Genomic DNA, 26,439 nt, shown 5'->3' with positions numbered 1-26,439 from the left:
ACTAGCCTTAAATCATATTTTATGAGCAGGCAGTTCAGATCCATTTGGTGAAGGGTGATCTGCTTGCACATAAAGGCCTACTCTCACAAATATTTATTTTTTTTCCCCCTTTACCATCAAAGCCCTTTATTGTTTATAAAAGTTAACCTTTACTTGGCCTGTACAGCAAAACAAGATTAGGAATTTTCTAAGCCTGTTCCCACTACTGTAAGCACTTTCAATTAAGCAAGCAGAAGTTGTATCTCAGAAGCAAACCACCTTGCACAACACAGTGATCAAAACCTCAGGCAACTAGCCAGTTATTTTTTAAACACTTTCTCACACAATGTTTCTTAAAACAGCAACAGAAACACCATGCTTACAAACGGAAACTACCTAGTAACCTTCTGATAGGGTTTGAGAGAAGAAACTGTTGATGTTGCTCTTGAGTTCTGAAGGAAGTTAAATATTTAAGTACTGGTTTTAAAATGTTTTGAAAATATACAAATCAGACTAAATGCAGCTGGAAACCTTTTTGATAGTGTTCTGCTAAGCTTTTCTAATTCAGCCCAAATACACTAATCTCATTGCAATAGCAGTTTATGGTAAAAAATTTCTTGTCAGAAGTCTAAAAACACCCACCCAAACCCAAAAAAACCACTTTAGTGCTAGACCCACTAAAATGGAAAATTAGCATGAAGGTGAGCAGTTTAATGTGTGAGCTCTTAGGCTTTGTGTTCTCCACCCATCTCAAACAAAAAAATCCACAAACTGTTGGCTAAATCCTGCTCCTGAAGTTACAGCTGCTACCATCTATGAAAGCTACTGCTAACAAACAGTAAAGTTTTATTAGCAACTACATAAAACATATGACCAGAAGTAATGAATTTCGGGTTTTCCACATCTGTAGAATTAATGCCATTTTCAATACCTTGCATAATATTCTAGTCCTCCATGTAACAATCAGAAGGGGGATAGCTTCCCAAGTCAGTTATATGGCAGATGATGTTAATCAGCCCTACTGGCTTGTGCAAAAATGCCTGTTGCATCCTTAGAGCAAAACACTTTGCAAAATGTAAGTTTCGGAGTAATTGAATTTTTTGTCCTATGGCATCCCACTTGTGCAGAGTCAGTGTTTTGTTTAGAAGCATTAACAATAGGTATGGCAATCTTACACATGGCTGAAGTTAGGACATTGAAGAAACACACTTAATGGTTTTAAAAGCACTTTATAGAAAAAAAGACATCAGATTTTTTACTAGATTAGCCTAACATATATACTATAAAGTTATAAAGCCCTGTTTAAAAACACTCACATAACCTAAGAACTTGAAGTTTAACCAGAGTGTGTATGAAATGCTCAATTTTCATAGGATGCTTCCTTTTGACGTGTTCCCAAAATGCAGCTTAGCAAGCCCTGAACTGCTTGTTGAAGCAGATTGATGTTTTTCTTAAGATTGTTAAAAGACTAATATCAATAAAATAAAATGCTCCTGCTGAAGATCTGAAAAAACACTGCATTTAGAATAGAATAAACCAGGTTGGAAGAGACCTTCAAGATCATCACATCCAACCTATCATCCAACACCACCTAATCAACTAAACCATGCAACCAAGCACCCTGTCAAGTCTCCTCCTGAACACCTCCAATGATGGTGACTCCACCACCTCCCCAGGCAGCCCATTCCAATGGGAAATCACTCTCTCTGTGTAGAATTTCTTCCTAACATCCAGCCTAAACCTCTCCTGGCACAGCTTGAGACTGCGTCCTCTTGTTCTGGTTCTGGCTGCCTGGGAGAAGAGACTAAACTCCGCCTGTCTGCAACCTCCCTTAAGGTAGTTGTAGAAAGCAATAAGGTCACTTCTGAGTCTCCTCTTCTCCAGGCTAAGCAACCCCAGCTCCCTCAGCCTCTCCTCATAGGGCTTGTGTTCCAAACCCCTCACCAACTTTGTTGCCCTTCTCTGGACATGTTCCAGTAAGTCAACATCTTTCCTAAACTGAGGGGCCCAGAACTGGCCACAGTGCTCAAGGTGTGGCCTAACCAGTGCAGGGTACAGGAGGAGAATTCAAACCAACTCAGGCTCTGCTACTCAGGACAGCTGAACACAGGTTTTTTTTGTTTTTCTTATCCTTTTAAATGCTGCCTTTTAAAGAAAGTGTAACAGCATTAACAAGGGTGGAATGTTAAGTGTTTATGCAGTAGTGTCCCTTAAATGTGGGACATATCTTCAGTTGCCACAAAGTGGTACTTAACAAAGCTATGTTTTTTTAAGTAGAAGGAAAAACCAACAACCAAGCTGTGTATATTTTTTCCCTTAAGTGACTAAGCAATGCTGAAGGTGGTTCACAGCATGCTAATTAATCACTCCAGAAACACCACACCAAGTCAACATGTGCCTACCTCCACAAATGAGAGTTCAGTCATCACATTTGGAAGACTCAAGTCTTTGTTCACACAAACACTTGCACTACCTAAAGCAGATGTTCCCAAACTATGCTATGCAAGACACTTCAAAGCTATTTTATGTGTGTGGTAGGCATTAGGAGCTACTGCTGCTAGGATGGGGAAGGGAATAAAAAAAGTCAGAAGCTGTTGCAACCACTCTGTAATCAAAGTGCATTCCCTTAAAGCCTACAACCATGTGTGTGCTTCTTGCTCAGAATACCACCATCAGGGTCCCAGATTTGGAGAATGGATAAGGGAGACACAGTGAGATTTTTTTAATGGATTTGAAAGATTTGAAAGAAGTAAGCACAAAGTTAGTTACAGCACCATGAAGTGTTAGGATCAGGAATAAACCATTGTGTCTTTGTTCAAAGAGGGACAATGGTATCCACACACTGTCTGGGAGTTTTTGAGCTTCTAATATATCAGTGGTAGTTTTCCTCAACATAAAGTAAATCCTGGAGTTGGAAACAAAACAACAAACAAAAAACCCACCCAAAAAAAACCCCCCAACAACACAAACCACAAAAAACCAACAACCCTGAAGAATGATTACATGACACAGCTCTAATGCAGAAGAGCAACTAGTGCTTTTACAGGCAGCCAGTTGTGTCTAATCACCTGAAAACAGAATTTAAATTCAGAATTTTTATTTTTATTAAACACACATAGGAAATTAGGTTTTACCATTTACTTTAAAACATAAAAGCAAACCTCAGGAAATATGCAGTTGTTCAAATCTGTCAGCTTTCACTTGGGCTTTGAAGCATAACAACCATATACCAAACCATACAGTGCTTGTGGTTTCAAGATTTAGAGGCAATGAACTCTTGTTCCCTAACTATCACAGAGACGCCAGTCAACTGCTGAGTCACCAAAACCATATCCTTGCACACCCACTTTTCTTCACTTTTCTTCTTTTCCCATTCAGTTGCATGACTGGGTACATCTTCCTTGCTTCTACATAAAAGTCAGTGAGAGGTGCATGCAACTTACCATCAGACCTCATATGATACTGCTTTATCCACAACAAGGAGAGGAAAAAAGCTAGCTATATTTTTTGAGGTGAGAGATGGGAAGTTAGAGATTTACTTCCTTGTGGAATTAGATCTATGGGAAGGTGTGACTTGAACTGAGTTACCTACCTATCATACTCTGAGGGCTTCTGACTTTTGGTTCCTAGAACAATTTTCTTTTCCTTTAACTTAATTTCTCCATACATTAGGAAAATACTGCAAGTTTACGTGCAAAAAGGTAATCAGACACTTCAGACTGTTTAAAAATCATCATGCATTTGCTCTAATTTTGATTTGTAGAAAAGACAGATTAACACCAAGCAGAAAATGACAGTTAATAGCCTATATTTTTCATCAGGTCACGAATTCTGAAACAAATTATGAAACTTTGCTAAAAACAAAAAACACCCCACAAAGAAAACAAACCAAATAAAAAACACACAAAACAACCAACCAACAATAAAACCCCAAAAAACCTCACTGAAATAACTATTCTTTCAGTTTTATAGATCAATAGTAATTTCTGTCACAGAGCCTAGGAATCTAAAGTTATTTTGAAATCCTCTTCACAGTTCAGTTATTTTTTTTACTTGTCAGTTTCAACAAGGAACTCATCTCACTCAAAACTTGGATCTGGTACTCAAAAATTAACTCAAATCTGTTTGAAACAAGGCCTTAATTTTGCCTTCACTCAACTGATGGCTCATTGGCAAATTCAAAAAAATTTTCCCCCTAAGGAACTTCTCTATGATTTTTTTTATCTGGAAAAACCAAAATGGTTACATTCCAGGTAGGAAACAGAACAGCTCAATTATTTATTAGTAAATTGCAATGTTGTGTCTTGCCACTAGTACATTTGCTACTAGTACTAGACACCAAAAGGCAAAAACTAATTGACTGAAATGGAATTGTTCAGTAGAAAGAGCTTCTGCTGGCCCACAGGAATTGCATTGCTGAAGACATAACTATGGAGTCTGATGGGGGAGTCAGAATACTCGACCAGCCAGGCCATGGACTTAGTCCAGTAAATTCCTGCTTTCTGCAATCAGTTAGAATTTGTCTTGAGGGGCCAAGCGTGTATGTCTTTCAGCTTATTAGATGTTATATGATGCCACGCATAAAGTGTGCAGTACTGAGCAGTTCAAAAGGCCCACGGGTTGAATTTCAAAAGGCAATTATTCAATGGAAAAAAAAAAAAGTTCTTTGTCCAATTAAAAACAGAGTTTAGCATGCATCACTGAGGGCAACTAATTCCTATTTGTGTCCCCTTTAATGTCCACAGCTGGCAAATAGAAAATCTACATTTTCTTAAAACAGTTCTCTGGAGTAGAAAACTCCACTCTAGTTCTTACAGTTTACTTCATTTAAGGTCTTAGAATAACTAAGTAAGTTTTGTCATTAACATAATGCCTTGTTAAAATACACAGCTTGGACAGTCCATTACTAAAGTGAGGTGCAGCAACTCCCAGAAGGCTTTTCCCAGGAAGCATTTAATCAATATATCTCCTAAAAGTCTGAGAACTTTGGAAACTGGTTATTTTTTCTACCTTTTTGACATTCTCTTAAAAAAAAAAGAAATAAATATAAATTAATCCAATACAAGAACTGAGCTCTGGTATCTAGAATTAGCTCCTGGTTATCTAGCTATCAGTCTGAAGCAATTCACAAAGCAATCATTCTTTAACTACTTAGCACTCTAGCCAAGCATCCAAGAAACTGGTTTTGTATGAAGCAGTTGAAGTTTTTGTTTACTCAGGAAAAAATAAACAGTGTTATAACTGGCTGGACCTGTAAACATTTACAGAGCTCAAGCACATAAGCAAGTCTAATTTCTTTATCAGAATACAGATAAAGTCAAACAAGAAAAGTTAGAGCATTTCTCCTACCAACAAGCACACACAGGAGGAAAGCTACTGAGTCATAAACACACACAAAGCATTAAAAGCTGTTCCAGTATGAATAGATTATTTGTGCAGATTTTTAAAGTGTATTGATTCTGAAGTCTTAAATTACCAGGACATACTTTTAAGGCAGCAGTCAAGCAAACTATACTTGTACCAATTCAAATGGGTGAATCACGAAGGCCATGAAAGACAGAGGTTGACAGGCTGGTGCTACCTCTAATTATGCTTCTCCACTCAAACTTACTTTGGAGGAGGGATCAACAATCTCTGTGGTTTGTATAACACAACCAAAAACCTCCGAATCTCGTTATATTTAGGTGCTCCAGTATAGTAATGAAAATGTTAACAAAGATTACAAGATCTGGAATACAGTGTTAGATAAGCAATTGTATTTCCTGAGGTCAGGCTTTTTATCTTGCTACCTGTTCTGGGTTCGAATGTCACAGTTAACTCTGGCAATCTCCAGAACACTTTTATGTTAGCAGAGAATAAATTATATTTTAGGCTCTGATCTTGCAAATGAGAGAATATTCACTGCAATAGGTATCCAGAGCAAAGCTGAGAACAGAATGCTTAAAACTAATCCCCCTGTTAAGAAGGGCTAGAGAGAAGAGAAATGCTCTGCATACTGGTACTGGTTGTCATGGAATTCTTCCATACGCCTTTGATTAAATAGTATGTATGGAGCAGACAAGAGATAAGCTTCAATCTCTCTTCCTTCCAAAGGGAGTTCTAACAATGATTAACATTAATCAGTGAAATACTACAGTGCCATGGGAAAAGAAAATCCACAGAATAAACGAACAGCATTTGAACCTGCTTTCTCCTCTTTAGTCTACAAATAGATTGACAAACCAAGCTCTTACTTTGTAATATAAACATAATTTTCAATTTCAGATGTTCTGTTTCAGACATATTTCAGTCATAAACTGTATTAATCCATCAGGGTACAGCGCTGCCTAACTGTATGATATGCCTAGTGACAGCACTCCCAAAAAGAAAATGTTTCTGAGCAAGCTAAGATTGAGCATGTAATGATGAAAACATACATATTTTGAGAATTAAGGTGATGTCAGGCTCTAATCATAATTTTTGAGGATCAGAATTTAGGGCTTCAGAGCCTAAATCCCTACTTATGTTCTGTTACGTAAAATACAGGCTAAAATAGCTTGTAGCAGACAACTACAAACGTTGAGTATGAATCTCAGGAGATGGGGGAAGAGGGGTGATTTAGTGGGGAAAGATGTCTCACCACCACAAGGAAAAAACAAACAAAAAGTACAGCAGTGTGGAAGAACAGGCATGGATCAGGAAATATGCTGAATGGCATTATAGTCTGATACTGAAATAACCATACAATTCCAAGGTTCACATTTTGTAATTGTTTTGGATCGAGGCCAAGGGGGAAGACAGTACAAAAGGAAGCATAGTTGGCTTGTTTGTTTGTTTTTTTCCAATTATTTTTTTCCTCCAAGTCTCATTCAAAAATGTAAAAATAAAGAAATAATTCATATGCATGGTAGAAAGGTAAATAGAGAATGACAATTTCCAAGGCTGGAAACCAAGCAAATGTAAGTCTGAATAATATTTTGACACTGCTTGAATAATCATTAAGAGAGGTGGTAGAATCTCTATTTAATTTCTTCAAATCAATATTGGATGGTGTTCTACACAAACTACAAACAGTCTGTCTCAAACTAACAGGGTGCTTTCTACCTTGCAAGTACAAAAATGGCTCATGACAGAGTCATGAATCAGTTAAGACTAGTCAAGCCCACCAGAAGCTGCTGGCAGAAGTAAATTTCTATACAGCATCAACAAACACTTGAAAGCACTAAGTGCAGGCTGACTCCACTGCTCCACCCTGGAGAGCTTTAGTGTTTCCTGATGTGAGAGTCAGGAGTGTCTGTGTATGCAGCAGCAGGAGAAGGTAACATGAAAAAAGAAATCACACTTTGAAGGGGGGAGAAAAAATAAATATATATATATACACATGAGGAACACTGCATTAGACAAACAAGGCATGCAAATACAGTAATAGTCTCATACAATGCAACCCAGACTAGATATGCTGTATTATCCTGGCCTTCACAGGTTGAGTTTTAATCAGTTGGTTTGTACTTTCAGGTTTCTGTTTCAGAGCACCACCTAACACTTGGACAAAAGGCCATCTAGCTGCAAGACTGTAGGTATATTGCAGCCCTTTTCAATGCGACAGAATAAATGTACCATTTCCCACTTTGCCCATCTGTACATCTTATCTTAAGCTATACTCTCTAAAGTACAGACCACATGCAGCCTACTCAGTACACAGTATGCTTGAACAGCAGGCATCACAGGAAAAATACATTCTATCAAAGAATATATTTTATGTGATGACAATGGGTGCATTGCAAATATAAGCTATGTTATGCCAAGGAATGTGTGTTAATTATATTACAAAGTAAAATTAGGCAATGCAAACTTGCTGGAAAAAATTCTTAGTTATTGTGTTATTGCTGTGCTTGCCAAATTCACTTGCATACAACATAAGAAACCAATTCTAAACTCAAGCAGAAACTTTCTTCTGTAATTGCAGAATACTGTCCAATAAGCAAGAGGAGAAAGAAAAAAAAAACAACAAAACCCAACATATACTTTAAACCACAGAAATTCTTAGTGAAATGGATGAAAGGATAATTAAAAAGCAACATGTTCAATTTTGTTTCTGATGTATCGATACACACAGAGCACAGCTACTTCATTTTAGATTCTGCAAACCTCTCCTTAATTCTCAGTATACTTTTAAAAAGAAAAACCATGCCCCTGACATTAGAAAAAAAATAAAATCAGTAATATGAGCTCTAGTTTCATCGCTTGAACCATTTGACCAAAACTTTGAGAAGACTCTTCATAAATATTCTTCCTTACTGCAATGAAGTAGTTAAATGATATTCAATTCATCATATGAGGACCAAAACTAGAGGCAAAAAGGCTTTTCATTTAGCATGCAGGGGGAACACAGGCTATGTTTGAATGATCATCCAGTTGTGCTCCAGATGCTGAACTCACACTAACCTGCACCCACACAAAGAGCTGTTGTCCTATATTCCACTTCACGTTTTTCACTGTTGAATGCACACATACATGGACACTTACCATCAAAACAGAGTGAAATAATACTAGGACAACATAAAAAACCTTTCTTTACTGTCAACAGACACCTGCCTGATTTATCCTAGTCTGTTAAAAAATAAAAAGCTTGTCTTAAGCCACTTGCAGAAAGTATCTTACATGCACACATTTAATACTCCAGCAGTGACTCAAGCTAACCTGCTTGACTTTGAGGACTGCTAATCCACTTTAATACAGGCAGGTAGCACCAACGCACAACCAAGAGGCAACACCACCTTAAATCACTTCTTAGTTTGACTCACCACACAAGCATTTTGACTTTATAAAGACAAAGACTTGAGACATTAAGTCACTACTGAAGTTTTCTTCTTGACTAGAGGTCAAATTTATACATGTAAGAGCATGCCAGAATGATATGGGGATACAGAAAGCCTTCTGGCACCATGTGGACTTAAATCTAATCTGGCCACACAAAACTAGTGTATCTAAAGGGTACTGATATAGAAGGATCACTTAGCAGCACAGTAACTTCACTAACAGACTACAACAATCAAAGGCAACTCCTTATCACAATACAATCACCAACAGAGTAAGATATTTTGATGTTGTGGAAGAGGATGAAAATATGCACACCTAATTCCTTCAACCTGAAATATGGTGAGCATGCAGAAGGCTACGGCATTTCAGTCAACAGTATGGAAAAATTAATCCGTCTAGCTCTGGAGACAATTCTGCACCATCTTAATGACTGGAAGCAGAGGAAGATGCTTTTTGGCATGGTTGGGGTATTTTTATAAAAACACACTTAGCTTTTAAAGTAACAACAAAAAAAAAACCCTTGTAGACATCTATGTGAGTTGCATTCATTCGAATTGATGTCACTGCTTGAGATGCCTTTTACACAACAGGCTTTTTTTTTTCCCCTGCCAGACTTCCGCCTTCAGAAAACAGACGTTGACTCTGGATTATTTAAACTTGGAAAAATGCAAGTGTTTTCTTTGAAAAAAATATCTATTGTTACAGCAAAAAACTTGAGTTTCCTTTCAAGCAAGATCATATGATTACACGTTTATATTTTACTTTCCGCAGGAATTCACACACCCCCCATTTGTATCCTGTTATTCATTTAGCGTTTCCCTTTACTTCAGCATGCTGTGTTAATAAAGTGGACCTGTTGGCTCAGCCTAGGCACTCAAGGTGACAATCAGCGCTCGCTCTTGCATTTGTCAGATTTATTCTATAGGGCTTTTTAACTACACAAAGCATTCCCTAAAAACCCCCAACAAAACAACACAAAAAAACCAAAACCCAAACCACCACCAGTTCTGAGAGGAGCACTGCACAGACAGATTGTGAAACTCTGACCTAGGGGTTTTATTAATTCTGTTCTTCAAAGCACTGATTTCTCTTTCAGAAGGTTAAGCTTCAACTGAAAGATTCCATGTTATTTAATTACATTAAAATTGTGTAGAATATCTTGTTTTTCATACTGGATCCATCATAGTCATAGATTGGTTATTCCTGTTTATCTTCAGTCACTGATGTTAGCCTTTAAACACCTGCAGATAGATACGGATTACTAACCTGATTTGTAGTCCTACACTTTCAAAGGCCTGAAAAGAATTAACAAAAAGCATTTTTCTGCTAAAAAACCCCATTAAGACAGCTTCTATTGAAGCTAGTCTGTCTAATGGTATAAATTAAAACTTGCTCCATTGTACCCTGCCTTGCACAAGATAAACAACGTCAACATTATTTATCTTCTTACACTTACCAGCCTTTTATTTTATGGGGACTAGAGGAAAAAAATATTCCACTACTTAATTTTAACACAATAAACTACCCTATATTCTTACAGCTGTGGTCTAGTATGGTGACATTAGTTCTGTATGTTTGTCTGGTGTGGGTACCATTCTAATAATAAGGTCCCAAGTTGAAAATACAGGTTAAGTTCCCTTCAATTCCGTATCCACGGACGTTTTAACCTGAAATGCAAATATAACCTCTCTGCCACCACCTTGCATATAATTCATCACCACTCTTAATGGCTAAAATCTACCTCCATGTTCAAATTGCAAACAAGAAACTAAATTTTGGTGTCAAACAATTCTGTCTGGGGGAGAGGGAGTGGAGAGAAGAGGGGGCAGGGAGAAACAAAAATCAAGCAATTCCATTGCATAAAAAATTGAAATTTACTATTATCACTCTATCCCGAGTACGGCAAAAAAGTTTGCAATCTTGTATGCTTCAGAATACATAATTTTGGGGTTTTAAGTTTCACTGGGACTAGGATGTCCTCTTCAATTGACCAAGACAACACATACAAGCCAAATCCTTTGTTTTATGGCAGTCAACCTGAGATAACCTCTCACAAAGACTCTGATGAAACTGATGTGCCAAGAGAACTCTTTCATTTCATGAAAGCAAATATTTTGCATTTGAAAAAACACTGAAGCATTTCACCAACTCTGGCCTTGAGTAGATTCCACACTACGAATCATTCTAAACAAGCACAGAAACCGTACTCTTCCAGCAATAAAACACAGGACATAGACTTATGAGCATTACTAAACTGAAACTACCAGACAATATGAACAAAAATGTTCTCTATTCCTGCAGGAAAAAGTGGAAATATCTTAGCTAGTTAGATTTTTTCAGTCCTTCCATCCATTGTATGGAGTCTTTATCAAGAGGCTGAAACACTAAAGCTTAAACTGATGAGGACAAGAGTTATTTTAATGTTCAATAAACCATCTTACAATTTATTATCAACTCTGCTGCAAGTAAGCAATCAAGATTCCTCCACTACAGCTGATCAGACTATTTCTGCCTTTGAAGAAACTGGCATGAGGCCAGCTATTGCATCTCACTCTACAGAACCACTCAAAAAGTGAAGCAGACTGGTAATACACCTTGGCTAGCTCTGAGATCGCATAGGAGAACACATACTTCTGGCCTAATTGCTACTCAAGTGCTGCTGTATTACCCTTGCTACAACTGAGGTCAGTGAAAACCTGCCCACACAACTGGAGAACCTTAGCTGTCATCTTAATACCACATGCTCTGCATTAATCAGGGCTTGAACACAGGAAGACTTTGTCTCTTTCTTTACAAGTCACCTTTGCAATTAACTACAGAAAGGTGCACTAGAAATTATATCAAAACAAAGACACTTTTGCTGCATTATTAAGCAAAATATACAGCTGATGGGAATTCACATGGCACATTTTGTACACAGTTTTACAAAGGCAATACTCAGAGGATAAAACAAATAGATCTTAAATAACTTTGAAAGGCTGAAGGAAAGAACTGCATGACTCACTAAGGACAATATGACTTCCAAAGGTAAAGCTTTGAAAGGCTGGTATTTAAGTGAAATACAAGTAGTTATATTTGGTTTTCAAGAAACTGGAAGGGTTACTTTATACAGTTACATTGCACAGACCTACATCACTGGATGCTCCATTAAAATATGGATACATGTGACAGCTGTAAGTACTTAAAACACCTGAAATCAACATACAGCACGAACAGAACTTTTTAAGCAGTCCAAAACCAAATTAATTCCCAATCCTTACCGTCAAAAAAACTTTTGGCTCTCAGGTAACTGACACTAAGCCTAAGCACTGACAGCTTATCCAACTTGGCAATAACATCTTGAGGGAAAGGCAGCAGGCTAGCCAAGCGGTCCAACTCTGCATTCAAGCGGTCCCTGTGTCTCTTGGATGGATTGGACTTGACTCCTTCAGCTGGGGATGGCTTTACTCTGTGGCAAAAAAAAAAAAAAAAAGGGCAAACAATACAAATGGAGGTTACTTCTCAAAATGAAGGTAAATATTTGCCAAACTTAACCTTTCAAATCATGTTTTAAACTTTAACATGCAAAATGTGTCCACTCTCCTTCCCCCTCCCCTCCTTGAGAATTCTTTTTCCCTTGGGAAAAAACCCAAACAAAAACACCACACCACCAAATGAAGATGATTTAATCCCCCCTGGCCCCCACACACTGTTAAATGATGCCATCAAAGCCACAATGGCTATTCAAACGCATAACAAACATTTGAAAACTTTAAGATTCGGTGGGTTTTTTTATAAAAAGCTTCTTACACTTTCATTCACATCACTTGATTTTTTCCAAAGGTTCAGATTACAAACATTTCAATACATTTTAATAATATTTGTGTATAAATGTATTGGACTATACTCCTCCCCTTTAACTGCAGCTTTATAATGAGGCATCCAAAACTGGCCAAGAAAACAAGAGATACACCTCAGTCAGCAGGTAAAATCTTTGTAGAACACTACTAAGCTCATCCTTTAAATCACCTCTCAGCTGAAGGCATTTAATTGGCATGATGACATTATGCCTTTGTACCTTACTAAGTACCATTTAAAAAGCTTTCATATGAATTGCATACTGATGTGCTTGTAAACTTGCCGTTTTTCTTCGTACCCACCCTGAGCTCAAACTCTGGATACCTGGATATTCTCACCTTCCCATGGATGCCTTAGTCTAGGAAGAGGTTTGAACCTCTACTCATTTGATTTATAAATTCTCATTCTGAAGCAATACTGAAACCAAATAATATTATCTGCACAAGCCATGGCAGATTTTATGATATTTATTAAACAGTTTTCTAATTCAAGAGTGATTCATTCTCGCTTTTCCAGTATTGCAGTTCTACCTGAGATCTGCAGCAGTTATCAATTTGTGCTGCTCTGATAGGAATGCTGGTTCTACAAGATGATGATTACTCATGAAAATGTTAAGCATAAATACTCTCAGCAGTTAATTTATTCAGTATTTCATTTAGTTTCCTTCCAAGTTTCACTCTTGCATCAATTTTACAATGAAAAATTGCAAGACCTCCTATAGTTATTCTTGCCACTACTGAAAATAAAGCATACTTAGAAGTAATTTCATCCTGTGCTTCCAGTCAAGTAAGTAGTGATAAAGTAGGTGTCCCAATTTTTTAGCTTTTTTACTTTGTTTCAATTACACTTCTCAGTTTAATTTCAAGTCCTTCTTTTGAATAAAAACTGCCCATAAAGAGTCCCTCGTCAAAAACTTGCACTTGGGTCTGGCAGCCTGTTCCCTAGCACCACAGCTGCCCTTTTGCATATTAAATGAGACATGCTCCTTATGTGGAGCCTGGAAATTTTAAATTGCCATAATACAAAATGTTGTTAACACACAAATATTTTATATTAGCAGCAACTACTTGCTCCCCAGATGGATAAAATTAAATTTTCTGCAGGATAAAGATTGTCTAGGACCATTCTAGTGGAGCTTTATTTTAAAAACATTGAAAAAGAGTGGAAAACAAATGAATCAAGAAATGCAAAAATTCTGTCTTGAAAAAACCAAACAACAGGTTCATCATCAACTGCAATGAATGACAAACTAAGTCCTTGGTTAGATGCGTGCTGTTCTCCCAAGCTCTGCAGCTCACCATATCCACAAGTGAACAATAAAAATCATTTAGTAAAGCTTTCTTTAACATTTGCTTAATGTCTTAATGGCTGGCAGAATATTCACTTGCACAACCCAACAATTAACACAATTTAAATATAATTCTAACGAAGTTCCAAATCACCAAATGTTACTAGTAGCAGTAAAAAACCCTTTTAATTAACTTTTAATGTAGTCAACTACCATAAATGTGGAGACAGAGTAACAAATTCCAAACCTTATGCAGGTAACAGTTGTAAAACAGTGAACAGCTCACCACTATTGAATCAAAAAGGTCTACTTCTAAAATGTTCAAAATATGCAATCTTTCCCATATAAATGAGCACTAAATATCAGACTTCTCTATTTTCACAACTGTCCTCTGCTTAAAACATCTAGAGGCAAGTTGACAGGTTAGTTGAAACTACATGCAACTATGCAGGTACCCCACAAAACTGCTGAATCTTTACTTTCTAATGATACTCCTTCTTACTTCTAACTAGTTCAAAGCATAAGGATTTTGAACTGTAGTATACACCATTTCCACTATTTACAGCATAAATCTTAGCACTGGTTTTCCCTATTTTCCCCCTTTGTTACCCAACTAAAATACATTAGATAAAAATGGATCCTTCGGTGACAAAAGAAATAAGGGCAGAAACACCAGGGGCATTAAGTAACAAGCTAAACTATTTTCCATCCACTTATGTAAACCCTTGATGCTAAAAACAACCCAGGCTGCGTAGTACATAATTTTGATTTTCTGCATTGTAAAGATTAAATCCATGCATATGTTCTGTTTAAAAAGAAAAAAAAAAGTACTAGGGAAAGGAATGGATTTTAAGCTGATCTTTCAATTCTTTTACCTTTCACAGGGAACCTGAATTCAAAGACCAGACAGAAGTTTCTGTACACTCAGTGCCACCAAACTGAGCTACAGTCCTTATCAACCAACAGCTAAATGACAAGCGAGCACTCTTAAATCTTCCTTCAATAATTCTAAAAGATTTGTCATCATAACATTAGCTGACTACTATTTTCACAGGTCTGCTACAGACTACTAAATCAGAAGCTTTTATTACACCTGCTTACCAGCTTAGACCTTCACAGACATCAACAAAACATGATTAAAACAAAGAGCACAAATACCTGAGTCTTAATTACTAAAAGACCTAAGTTTCACTATTTACATGTTAACATACACTTTTAAAGGGATATTTAAGCAGTTCCTTGAGAAAATTAGAAAGCACAAATTAATTTTCTTCATAATATGACAACACACACTTTGAAAAGGCTGCAAAACCCCCAATAACCAAGCACTAAAAATGATACCTTATTAACAAGACTTAAGTGTGAACTAAAGTCAGGAAATAAAAGAACATGTGAGAAGAGCACTAAAGATACACTGACACCTTAAAAAATGATAATTAGAAGTTCATCAGAACTGGTTTATTGCTTAGAGAAAAAGGATGTAAGAAAGAACATAAATGTCACTTAGCCACTGGATTTAATCTTTTCAGCTATGTATAATATTTACTAGTACACGCATTAATGTGTTGTGTGCATTATTTAACTCAGCAAGTCAGTTATATGAAATGCATGTTACCATTAAGCAAATATTACAATAGGTGAAATCCTCCAAAATTCTGTTTACTTCATCAACTGAAGAATACTTCTAAGCACTCTCATTTCTCAAACCAAATTTACAATTATTGATGATTCCTTCAGAAGCAAAGATACACTACAGACTATCAACTTCTTCGATCAAAAGTTGTTAACACCTTATCTTGAAGGGGTAAGAGACCCTTCTAAGTAGTTTCTTCAGCAGGCAATGAAGGCCACTGAAGGGATGCTGGTCCCCTAATGCTGGTACACAGAGCTTTAGTTTGCTCAGGTTGTTTTGGTGTATGAAAAACTCCATCAGACTGACAGGGACAGTCAGAACACCCACCAAGAATGAAAGTTTTTACATTCAGCTTTAACATATTTCTTTACTGTTTAGGATGTCAAACCAAAGCCATTTGGAAAGCGAATGAAAAATAAACACGTGGCCCTATCTACTAACTATGTTATCTACATTTGTCTATGTCCATTTGCTGCATATTCTCTTTTTAAAAAGTACATTTTTGCAAGAAGACCAAAAACTAATCGACCAAAAAAAAAAAAAAAAGCCCCACAGACCTTAGAACCAGTGAATTTTTAAGTAGCAGTCTACATGCAACAAACAAGTACACTGAGATGGACAAGGTAATTATATATATTCTACATATGATAAGCTTTACTGTGTACATTTCAAACGAGGTGCAAGCCGCTGTTTGTAGCAGATACTGCTTTACTCAAAGGAGTATTTTAATTATTATTTTTTTCTTTCTTGATAAACTTCCAATGTAAAAGCTTGTTCTGGTACTTGTTTGTTTGCCTCAGAAGAATAAATAGTTTCAATTTAAGTACCTCTGCATTGCTTTCTGAAATTACATGATTAAGGATCAACCCATCCAATATTTTTAATCTGGAGTACTTGAAATCATAAGTACATTTAAACTAACCCAGAACAAAACTGATACATAACTTCTTTTTTAGTCTGCTACAGAAAGATTCTATTACACCTTTCACACCTGCATAATAGGAAACATTAAGGTCTCTCCACGCTGTTCCCTGTCTGCTACATTTATCCAGTTATACAAAACTATTCTTATTTAAACACTGAAAAAGAGAAAACCACAGCAAATCAGAGCTAGCATGCAGAAAAACAAGTGCAAGGTGGTGCTACATTTATAGAATATCCTTCATCTAATGTTAGAAGCTATCTACTGTAAATCCCACTTCCATAAAATTTGTGCTTTATCTCTCATTAGAAAAAAAAAAATGAATCAAAGACTTTTTGGAGGGAAAAAAAAGCCAAAACAAAAAAGCAGGGGCCTCCCACTGCTGCCCCAAGCTTGTGGGGAGAAAAACATCCCATGGATCTGTTGCCACCAGGGGGACTCGCAGCATCCAAATATTAAACGAAGAAGACATTTAAAGGCTCCGAGGTTTTAAGTGATTTCTGTAGAGTATTACATGCAATTGGAGAGCACATGGTTTAGCAGGCCTTTTTTTTTTTTTTTTTCCCCCTTTTCAGATGACAAGATAACATGATAAACTGCAGGAACGGTTGCCTATTAAGTTCGCCCATGATTGCTTTTCTTTTTCAGCTGTTACTGTAATTCCCTACTGAATCAGAAAAAGCACATTTCAACACTCAGTGCTGTCAGGCAATAGTCTGAGATTCCCTCTTCGGTTCTGTTCTTTACATTGCACATAACAGAAGCAAGGAGTTGCAGAGGGCAAGTTTCTTAAACTGGATTTGAGTTTCCACAATTGCTTTAATGAGTTAGTTGCCCCTGTAGCAAGAAGTTTTTCTTCTACCTCATGTTTTTCCATGGTACTACAGCTAGCTGCCTGTCACCACCAGTTACCAATTCTCATGCTCCACACAGAGTTACATATATGACAAATATAACATTACAACTCTCTACAGTAACAATAATTTCTATAGAAGATACTCATTTCAAGAAAGTATCATCTTTTTTTGCTTGTTTGTTCTGAAGAGCTGTGAATTCTCCTGGGAGAAGGAAGTATCAACTTTGAACAAATAAAAATCACAGTAGTGTCAAACCTTTATTAACCAGCAGCAAGTACATCTTCTCTCCCCCACCAGTTACAGAAGCTTGTTGCCTTTCTTTTTTTTGGCCTAAACTTACGGTCTGTAAATAGTTATGCGAGAAATCAGAGTCCTCTGACACACTAGCAATGTTTTGTAAGATTGGTCTAACAGAAACAGCAACCAAAGAGCATGGCCATTTTGAGAAGAAAAGGAACATAAGTGTAACTTAAGTGTCTGGCATAAAAATCATCTCCAGTAACCCAAGCAAGGTGGGTTAATAATCAACCTCCAATTTATGGAGAGGCAAACCATTTTAACATTAATACTTTTAAGAAGAAACACTTTTCCCTTTGGTCTTAAAGGACAAAGTCCCTTGATTGATAAATGGCTCCCATTAGTAATAAAAAAAGGTTTTGAGTTCAACTAATCTGAGCAGCTCAGCCAACTTACGCAAAGAGGAGATACCTGGAAACGGATTACTTATGTAGGTACTAAAGTAATGTAAAAGAGTAGGTTTCACATCCTCTAACTAAGGCTAACCAGGATTTAATAGCAAGTCAGACAAAGTGATTACAATATCAGAATACCTAGCCCTTTCCCAATAAGAACTTCTGAATTATCTGCCTTTAGCTACTAACAGTCTACAACGACCACCAGTATGTTTTTGTTTCTTCATGAAAAACACTCATTTGATTCATAAAATCCAAATCTACAGTATGAATTTAATTAGGTAACTCTACATTTTTTCCATGGAAACAGTCAAACAAAGCAAACATCACTGTTTTCATAATGAAGTATCTTTTACCAAGGAATTTATTTTGGAAAATGCATGCTTAGACTTCTTGTGTTAATCTGTAGGGTGAAAGCCCAGCCATGTACATGCATTCATTCCAGTAACTCCAAATATAAAGCAGCAAGCACTCAAGCTAATACCCCTCCTCCCAAGACAGTTGTCTGCTAGAAATCTAAAAACATATTTAATGAAATCCTATTGTAAATGGTATTTGTCATTCTCTCCTTTCATGCTATTGTAGTCTTGGCAGCTATTTTACCTCTACATGAGCACCCTACAGAAATACTTGGGGATTTTTTGAGTTTTGCTTATTTCTCTTGCAACTCAGTAGTTTAGCTATGTTACTTTTTTATGACCTATAGATTCTTGTTTTTCAGCAAAAAGTTGGACTTGATGATCTTTGAGGTCTCTTCCAACCTTGGTGATTCTGTGAAAAGTTATATCCTCTAGCCTGAAAAAAAATCACTCCTGTGAGAGCAGCCTTTTAGCAAAGCATGCAAAACCTTGGACCCAAACCTCCAGCAGGTGCATAACACAAGATTACTCAGGCACTTAAGCTGTTCTTAGAGTTTCAAAAAGATAAATTAATAAAAAGACACCACGTAGCCAGACTACCTATTTTTTTTTCTTTTCTCTTTTGACCTGTGTGCAGCACTTGGGTTGTGGGAGCTAAACAAATGTAAACATCCAGTGCAAAAGCTGCTTCAAGCCTCCCAAATATGTTAAACATAGACGGTGAGAACCGGCCCAGCCTTTCCCGGTTCCGACCCCATGCTCCCCAAAGAGACACCTGAGCGCACCGGCAGCCGCGGAGAGGCCCGGGCCCGCGCGGCGCAGGGAGGGGGCGGCGGGTGGGCGGCAGCCAGGGCGCGGGAGCCCGCCCGCCCGGCACGGCACCCACCAGCGGGACCCGTTCCGGCGGGGTGAGCGCGGCCACCGCTCAGCAGCCGTCACCTCAGATGCCTCCCAATCTAGGTCAGCCGGCTGCGCCGCGCGACAGGCACCGCTCCCTCCTTCCACCGCCTCGACCCTCCGCGCCCCGATATCTCCCTACCCACCCCCTTTTTTTTTCTTTTTTTTTTTTTTTTTTTAAGAAAAAAAGCTAAAAAATCAATTATCAGCACCACAGGCAACACCTCTCCCAAACACCCCTGCACCTCACCACTGGCCGCCCCCGCGGGGCCTCCACGGTGCAGTACGCGGCAGGACGGCAGCCACCGGGAAGCCGGCCTGTCCCTCCCTGTCTCTCTCTCTCCCTCCCGCCCCGCGAGGCCACTTACATTTTCTGCACAGGTTTCCGCCGCTTGCGACTGGCGTAGGTGACATTGGGATTCATCCTGCCGCGGCTCCAGCGCCCCGCGCCGCAGCCTCTACCGGCCGGGGACCGCCGTGCTCCTGCCCGCCTTAGCTCGGCTGTCTGGAGAGGGCGAGCCGCACCGGCGCTGCAGCCCCTAGCTTCGCTTCGGCCCTGCTGTTCCGCGGCCGCCCGGGAGCGCGCTCGTTCGCACCAGCGGTGGCGCCTTCTCCGGCCGGGCGAGGACGGGAGGCGGAGGCGACACGGGGCGGGGATCCCAGGTGATCAGCGCAGGCTACACCCACTCGCCGCCCCCAGAGGGCACAGGTGTGGGGGCGGCCAGGGCTTTCCGGCGTTGCTCACCCCCCGTCTCCCGGCCGGCTCCCTCTGCGGCGACGGGAGGGTGCACAGCGGCCGCCGTCTGCTGGCCGAGCGCCTGTCAGTGTGCGCCGGGCCGGGCCACACAGCATCGCCCCGCCCGGCCCAGCCCCGCGCCCGCTCCTCCCGCCGCCGCGCTCTCCCGTCCGGGTCCCGCCCCGCCCGGCTGACAGCCACTGCCGCCCCCTCGCCGAGGAGGCCCCTCGCGGCGGCGGGGCGGAGGGAGGAGGGGGCGCCCGTGCCGCCATGTTGGGAAGGTCATGCGAGGAGAGGGAGGACCGGGGCGACGGCGGAGGGGGGCGCGCAGGGGGTGCCGGCCCAGGGATGGGGGTCGGAAAGACAAAACTCTGAAGCCTGTGGAGGCCAGGGAGAGGTGCGCGGGGCCCTCCCGCGGCAAGTGAGAAGGAAGGTCACCTCCAAGCGCCCAAGTAGCCCTCATAAGAAAAAATAACCAAAAAAAAAAAAACAGCAACAAAACAGCAGCTCTCACTTTTGAAAGCAAAAAATTACACTACCTCAGCGGCACGGTGAGGTCTGTGTTTGTCACACCCCTTCCTACCCTGTGTCTGCCCCGCTTCCCGCCTCCCCTGGACTGCAAACGCCCCGGCCACAGATCGCCTAGCAGAGAAACCAATAATACATCACCGCCCAAAACGTGTGGGGGGAAGCCCTGGGTAGGGGAACCCGTGGGAGGAGAAATGGGAAGGTACGGAGCCTCACTAGGGGCGAGGACAGAAGGACACCTGGGGAAAGAAAGGAAAGTCACTGCGGGCAAGGTTGCCTCTCGCTGGACGAAGACGTGGTTCATCTCATTAGGGGCAACCCCCTGGGTTATTACACTGACATTTGAAGCAAAACGTTTTAAAGGAAAGGAACAGTGCCGCAAAAAGTAAGAAGTGCTGCTAAACCGCTGACAAATAAAACCATCCAAGCGCAGTCCCGGTGCCTTTCGGACCCGCCGCCGCTCCTCCCGCCCATTTTCTTCTGGTTTCCTCTCGCAGAAGCAGCAGAACACTTCCCTCTGAATAACCGCAATAAATTTTGTCTCAGCACTAAACTTGGGAGCCTGGGAGTCGCCCAGTGTAAACACAGCTTGTACACGGTCACTGCTGAAACGAGAGCCGAGAAGAGCTTCCTCGGAGCCGGAGAGCGACACAGAGGCAGCCTCAGCCCTGCTCCCACGCTGCGGTCCCCCAGCAGCCGTTCGTGCCCTGCTGCCGGGAGGCCAAGGCAGTGTCCGTGGTGCTGGTGTCTGCTCGTCTGCAGAAGCTGCCCGGGCTGTCAGCCCAGCACCAGCGGTGGGAGCTCGCACAGAAGCCCCGGTTACGCAACTGTTTCTGCTCCGCTCTGCTGGCGGAGGTGGTTAGCAGTGGCTCAGGTATTGCCGTGCGGTAAAAGCCCGGTATTGTGCAAAACCTGGTCCTAACCAGCCGGCAGGCTGAGCGCGGTGTCCGCCCCGCAGAAGCACTGTGGCCGCCGCTGTCTCCCGTGGGACCGGGCGTCCCGGCGCCCCGGCCTCCTCCGGCGCTCGCAGCTGGGATTAGGCAGCATAACGCACCCTTGTTTACCGGCTTAATTGCTCGGGTTTAATTGCCTGGGAAGCTATCTCAGATGTGAAGTACGCTGAAGCCACAATATGCAGAGAAAATTAATTTGACTAAACCTTAACGATGATGGAGTGCTTTGTTAGTGCTCCTGGAGCTGATCAAAGGATATTTTGAAAAATATGAAAGCAACATTTAAAAAACATTTTAAAAATATACAGTAAAAAACCATCCACCTTATAAGTTAATACCTTGCAGTCATATTCCTGCCACATTCCTGGCCAAACACCTTTGCAGAAGACGTCAGCTATTCCCTAGATTCTCCTCAGTCACTTTCCACCTCATTCTCTTCACAGTATCTTAGCATTCTGCAAAAAGATGGGCACTACTGTACACCATGTCTTACTTTCTCTTCTCCATCACCCTTGTTCTTTCAATTTTAAGGCCAAAAATGGAAATTAACGCATTTTCTTCAATCCACTCCTTTATTTCAGCCACCTCTTTAACAACAAATAGGGAATGTCATATGTCCAGCACACAGAGAATCACGGAATGTATGGAGAATGTCTTTATGTGTCACTGGGTATTTTTAGACAAAGTCACCTAAAAATTTCTCTGTCATATTATCCACAGCTTTTACAAATCTGTGCTCACCTGATATTCTTACTAAGTCTTTGCCTAACCCTTGGTATTTTATTTTCGACTTCATGATTTCAATAGAGATCTTCAAGTAAAGTAATTTCAAGCAGAGATCTTGCCTCATATTCAGCGTAAAGGAAGCAAAAACTACAATCATGATTTAGCAAATGCAGAGCCTGCTTTACAGCATAGGTTTTTGTTGTTGTTGTTGGGATTTTATTAATATTCTTTTTAAAAATATTATTTTTTTTTCAAGTTTAACAACATGCTTGGTCTTGCTAAAGATCACTGCGGTTGATGTCATGTGGAATCCTGTGCAGATTATTTTCTTGTGTATTGTACAGCTCAGAGTAGACTCTTCTCATTTTATCTCTAGGCTCCTACCCAGGTGGCTTTCTCGGTCTAGACTAAAGATCACATCTTCCCTTAAAAATAGTCTTAAATAGTTGATGACTTTTCTTCTCATTGCTCAAATCCATCATTTTTGCCTTTATAGTCATGAATTGTGATGCTATCCAATGAGGAAATTTTAAAGAAAAATGTATTTATGCATTTAGTGAACCATACTTTCCCTTGTTCCTGAGGTGGCATATTAAGGAATGTATTCTTCTGTATCCATTATTCTTTCTGGTTATCAGTCTCTGAAGCTTCAAGAGCTCTCACTTGTCAGCAGTCATATCTGACTCCAAAATGAGTGATACTCTTTTTCTCTGTGCATCCGTTCTGCCTCATTTCTGCTTCTCCTGCCCTGCACAGTCTCCTCTTCAGCTGTCTGCTGGCCCCTCACTCATTTCATGATGTGGGAGCTGTTTGGAAGAGGGAACTCTTACTAAACAGAAATTTCTGAGTGGGCTGGTGTTTCACAGGATTACTACAAGACCAACAAAGTCATGTCGTTTGGGAGGAAATTATAAGAATTATAAAGACTATTTTTTATCTTAGGGTCATCTCTGACTCATTTCTAGCCTCTCTGTGTCCATGGCCAAAATCTGATTTCCCTCAACTTAATTCTGTGTGTTGACTTGTTCTAGCTGTTTCCAGTGCAAATAACACAGAATAAATCTCTTTTGATTATCTGTGATATTTCTGTGTCCTGACAAAGAAAATAAGTTATGTTTTAAAATTGTGATTTATGCAGCTCAAATTTGGGGGTTATATAGAACTACCAATGATTTAGATATTATTTTCCATGTACCTTTGTTCTGATAAGAAAGAATACCTATGGTAACTCTGATGACTCTCTTCATACTCATTTCAGGGAACTAATCACCTGGGGAATTTGAATTAGAGTCAGTGAATAGCCTATGTACTGATTGTTTAGTGTCTGGGAAGTTCACAGGAATGTTTTACTGTGAGGAACCAGGAATATTTGAGGGAAATCGTGCCTGCATTTTAAAACTTAGAGAGAAATAATTGTATCTACAAAAAAGAAATTCAGTAATGGGAATAATAGTGCACAGCCTTATGATGATTTTCCTACACAAATTCCTACAGAATTTACAAGAATGAGGTTGGCAAGAAACATTTTTTTTTCTCCTGATCTTTTTGGCTTTGCAATATAGGATACAACCAGCACTCTTTTCTTCTCTTCTCCCATCCCCACACATGGCTTCCCACACCCACTACTCTTGCAGGAGCTTCTGATATGCCAATGTTTAAAATTATGTCTGGTTTTCTATTGCGTATTCCATTTAAAAAAGACAAAAAATATGAAATGTAATTAATATTTGGGCAAGTAGACTATGATCCTCATATGATGGTTAGGACTAAAAGGTTTTTTTATAATAGAGGTATTTTAATTATTTTAAATTAATTAAATTGCACTAACCCAATTAAATCTATAGTCTTGATTGTTTCTACAGGGCCCCATAAAATATCCTGAGTAGATGAGAAGCATATCTAGAGACAGTGTTGAAGACTTTTCCTCTTTGAGAAAGTTGGAGAATTTAGTATCATCTATGAGGCAGGATCATGATTCTGCTCAGATCCTATGATATGAAAAACATGTTCCTGTAAGTACAGGATTAATGGAACAATATCATTATAGATTAAATAGAAAAATCAGTTCGTTGCTTTCTATTTTCTGGTGTTCTTTCATATGCAGAAATGAGCAGAAGAGATCAAGTTTATACAAAAAATGCCTCTCAGTTCAATATAACCTTTAATCTAAAAAAAAAACCCCAAAACAACAAAACAACCAACAAGAGTTCTGAAGAGCTATACGGATACAGCAAACAATATCAATTAACTTTCCCTTCCTAAAATACTCAGCCACCCTGTTCTCCAGCAAGCATTAAAAGTAGATTTTATTATATAGCTAAAAAAGTCTTACATTATCATTCCCAATGAACTTCATGTATTTGTCCTGAAAAATACATGAGCCACTGGATTATTTTAATCCACTGTAATCCACTCCCAGTCAAGTACTGTGAGCCATAAACTAATCAGTCATCTCTTCCCAAGGGCAAGTCAGGAAGACCTGGTATAGCTTCTTAACCAAGACATCAGCAGTTAGACACCTGATTGACTGAGCAGCAGTCCTTCCTGTTCCCCTCCTTCACAAGAGGTAAATTTGTTCATTGTATAAATATACAGAGTTGTGTCTGCAACTACAAGCCAGTTTATTATTTATAGAAGTACTGTTTCTGCATGTGCTGGACAAGGTTTCTGACAGTCGGACTATCAGGATCAACAAATACTTTCCTTCCCTGCCACCAATGCTCACTGGCACAGAATGAATCAGACCCATACAAGTGTATTTTCTTAGTTTCTAAACTAAGGTGGTTGCATGAAAGCTGCTAATGGCCACTGACCTGAGCTAACCCCTGGACTGTCCCCAGAAATGATGTAGGAACGTGCCAAAATTGTGTAAAGGATGATTCTAACTATTTAAAACTACCAGCGGTTGAGTTTTAACATTCCATGACACTCGTTTAACTTACTAGTACAAATATGATCTTAGACTGTATTTCCAGTGCTTTTGGCCATAAATGTTACAAACAGCTTGCGATCATTAGTATGCAGAAGCAGGAAAGTTTTGGTCAGAACAGTAAATCACCATGACAATCAGCAAATGTGGGCAGCATATGATCCAGCTGTACCAACATGTGATCTTGCTACATCAAGACCTTCTGTGTTGTTATAGGCAGAACAAATACAAAAAGAGCTGATCATTTTACTTCTACTTTAAAAATACTACTGAACTATATTTATTACCAAGGCTTTGTTGCTAAATTGGCTGGTAATATTAACAAAACCTGTGTTTTGAGAGGGCCTGAAACAAGCTTACAATTATGATGGCTAAATCAGTAGGCTGCAAATTCCCTTTCTGCTCTCATTAAGGGGAAAGGGTATATACAAAGTAAGACTAATGAGTAAAAAAAGTGATCTGAATTAGAAGTGACAATGCAGTTGCCATGCCAGAGTTTAGTTTCTGTACCAACAAAACTGAGCTAATTTCAATAAATACATCTAGTCATCATGAATTTTAATTTAGTCATATAAAACCTTTCCATGACTAAGGCAAGCTGCAGGTATTGTATGAATGACAATTGTGTTCTCTCTCTTTTTAGTGGGACTTCCTGTCATATGTAGTAGATATGCATAGAGAAGAATATGAAAACACCAGCAAATAGTTACAGAGATGTCTGAATGACAAAGGCCAAGACTAAAACCAATATGAAATCTGTGAAATTACACAGATTTCCATGAACATAATGTATAATAAATAATAAACAAGAACAAAAAGACCAGAAGCTCAAGCACAGTGACTTTAATACCTACCCAGTAAATAGACCACTTGAGAACAAAAATGTGGTATGTGTTAGTTCCACTCAAACTATTTTTATTTATATGGTAGAAAATGCAGTAATTCATTGAGCCTATAGTTCCCAAAAGCATGGTGAGCTGTACTTGTGTCATGCCTGATGCCTAATTGTCCTACCCATCATTTACAGTCTTTTGTCACAGGGAGACACCAGCCCTCTGTGTAACCCATCCAGGGCTTTTGTAATCCAGACCTTTAACATCTCTTTTCCTCCAGAGTGACTACAACTTTCCGTCATTCCAAAAATAAATTTTCTTTGATTTCATCTGTGACCTGAGGAAGTGAAGAGAGAGGACAGTGAGTCTGTTAGGGCAGGAAATTAAGGAAACGGTCTCTAGAGAATTAAAGCCAGCATGTATCCAGAGAACTACCACATTATGTAGAGCAAACAATAACACTGGAGAAAG

At 39.5% G+C, this 26,439-nt stretch overlaps 1 protein-coding gene across 1 annotated transcript in view; it reads right to left on the bottom strand.

Moving 5' to 3' along the window:
• Nucleotides 1-20,110, bottom strand: part of AHR (aryl hydrocarbon receptor) — a 55,345-nt gene extending 35,235 nt beyond the window's left edge. Inside the window, exons 1-2 of the mRNA XM_054161154.1 lie at nt 19,632-20,110; nt 12,039-12,226 (exon numbers count right to left, since the gene is read on the bottom strand). Coding sequence (XP_054017129.1) covers nt 12,039-12,226; nt 19,632-19,687 — 244 coding nt within the window. The 5' untranslated portion in view covers nt 19,688-20,110. The remainder of the gene's footprint in view (nt 1-12,038; nt 12,227-19,631) is intronic.
• Between the last annotated feature and the right edge of the window lie 6,329 nt (nt 20,111-26,439).

Source organism: Dryobates pubescens, chromosome 4, assembly GCF_014839835.1.
Source record: "Dryobates pubescens isolate bDryPub1 chromosome 4, bDryPub1.pri, whole genome shotgun sequence".
In the NCBI taxonomy this organism is placed as follows: Eukaryota; Metazoa; Chordata; class Aves; order Piciformes; family Picidae; genus Dryobates; species Dryobates pubescens.
The sequence above is the reverse complement of the archived record's forward strand: the minus strand, read 5'-3'. Positions and strand labels throughout refer to the sequence as shown.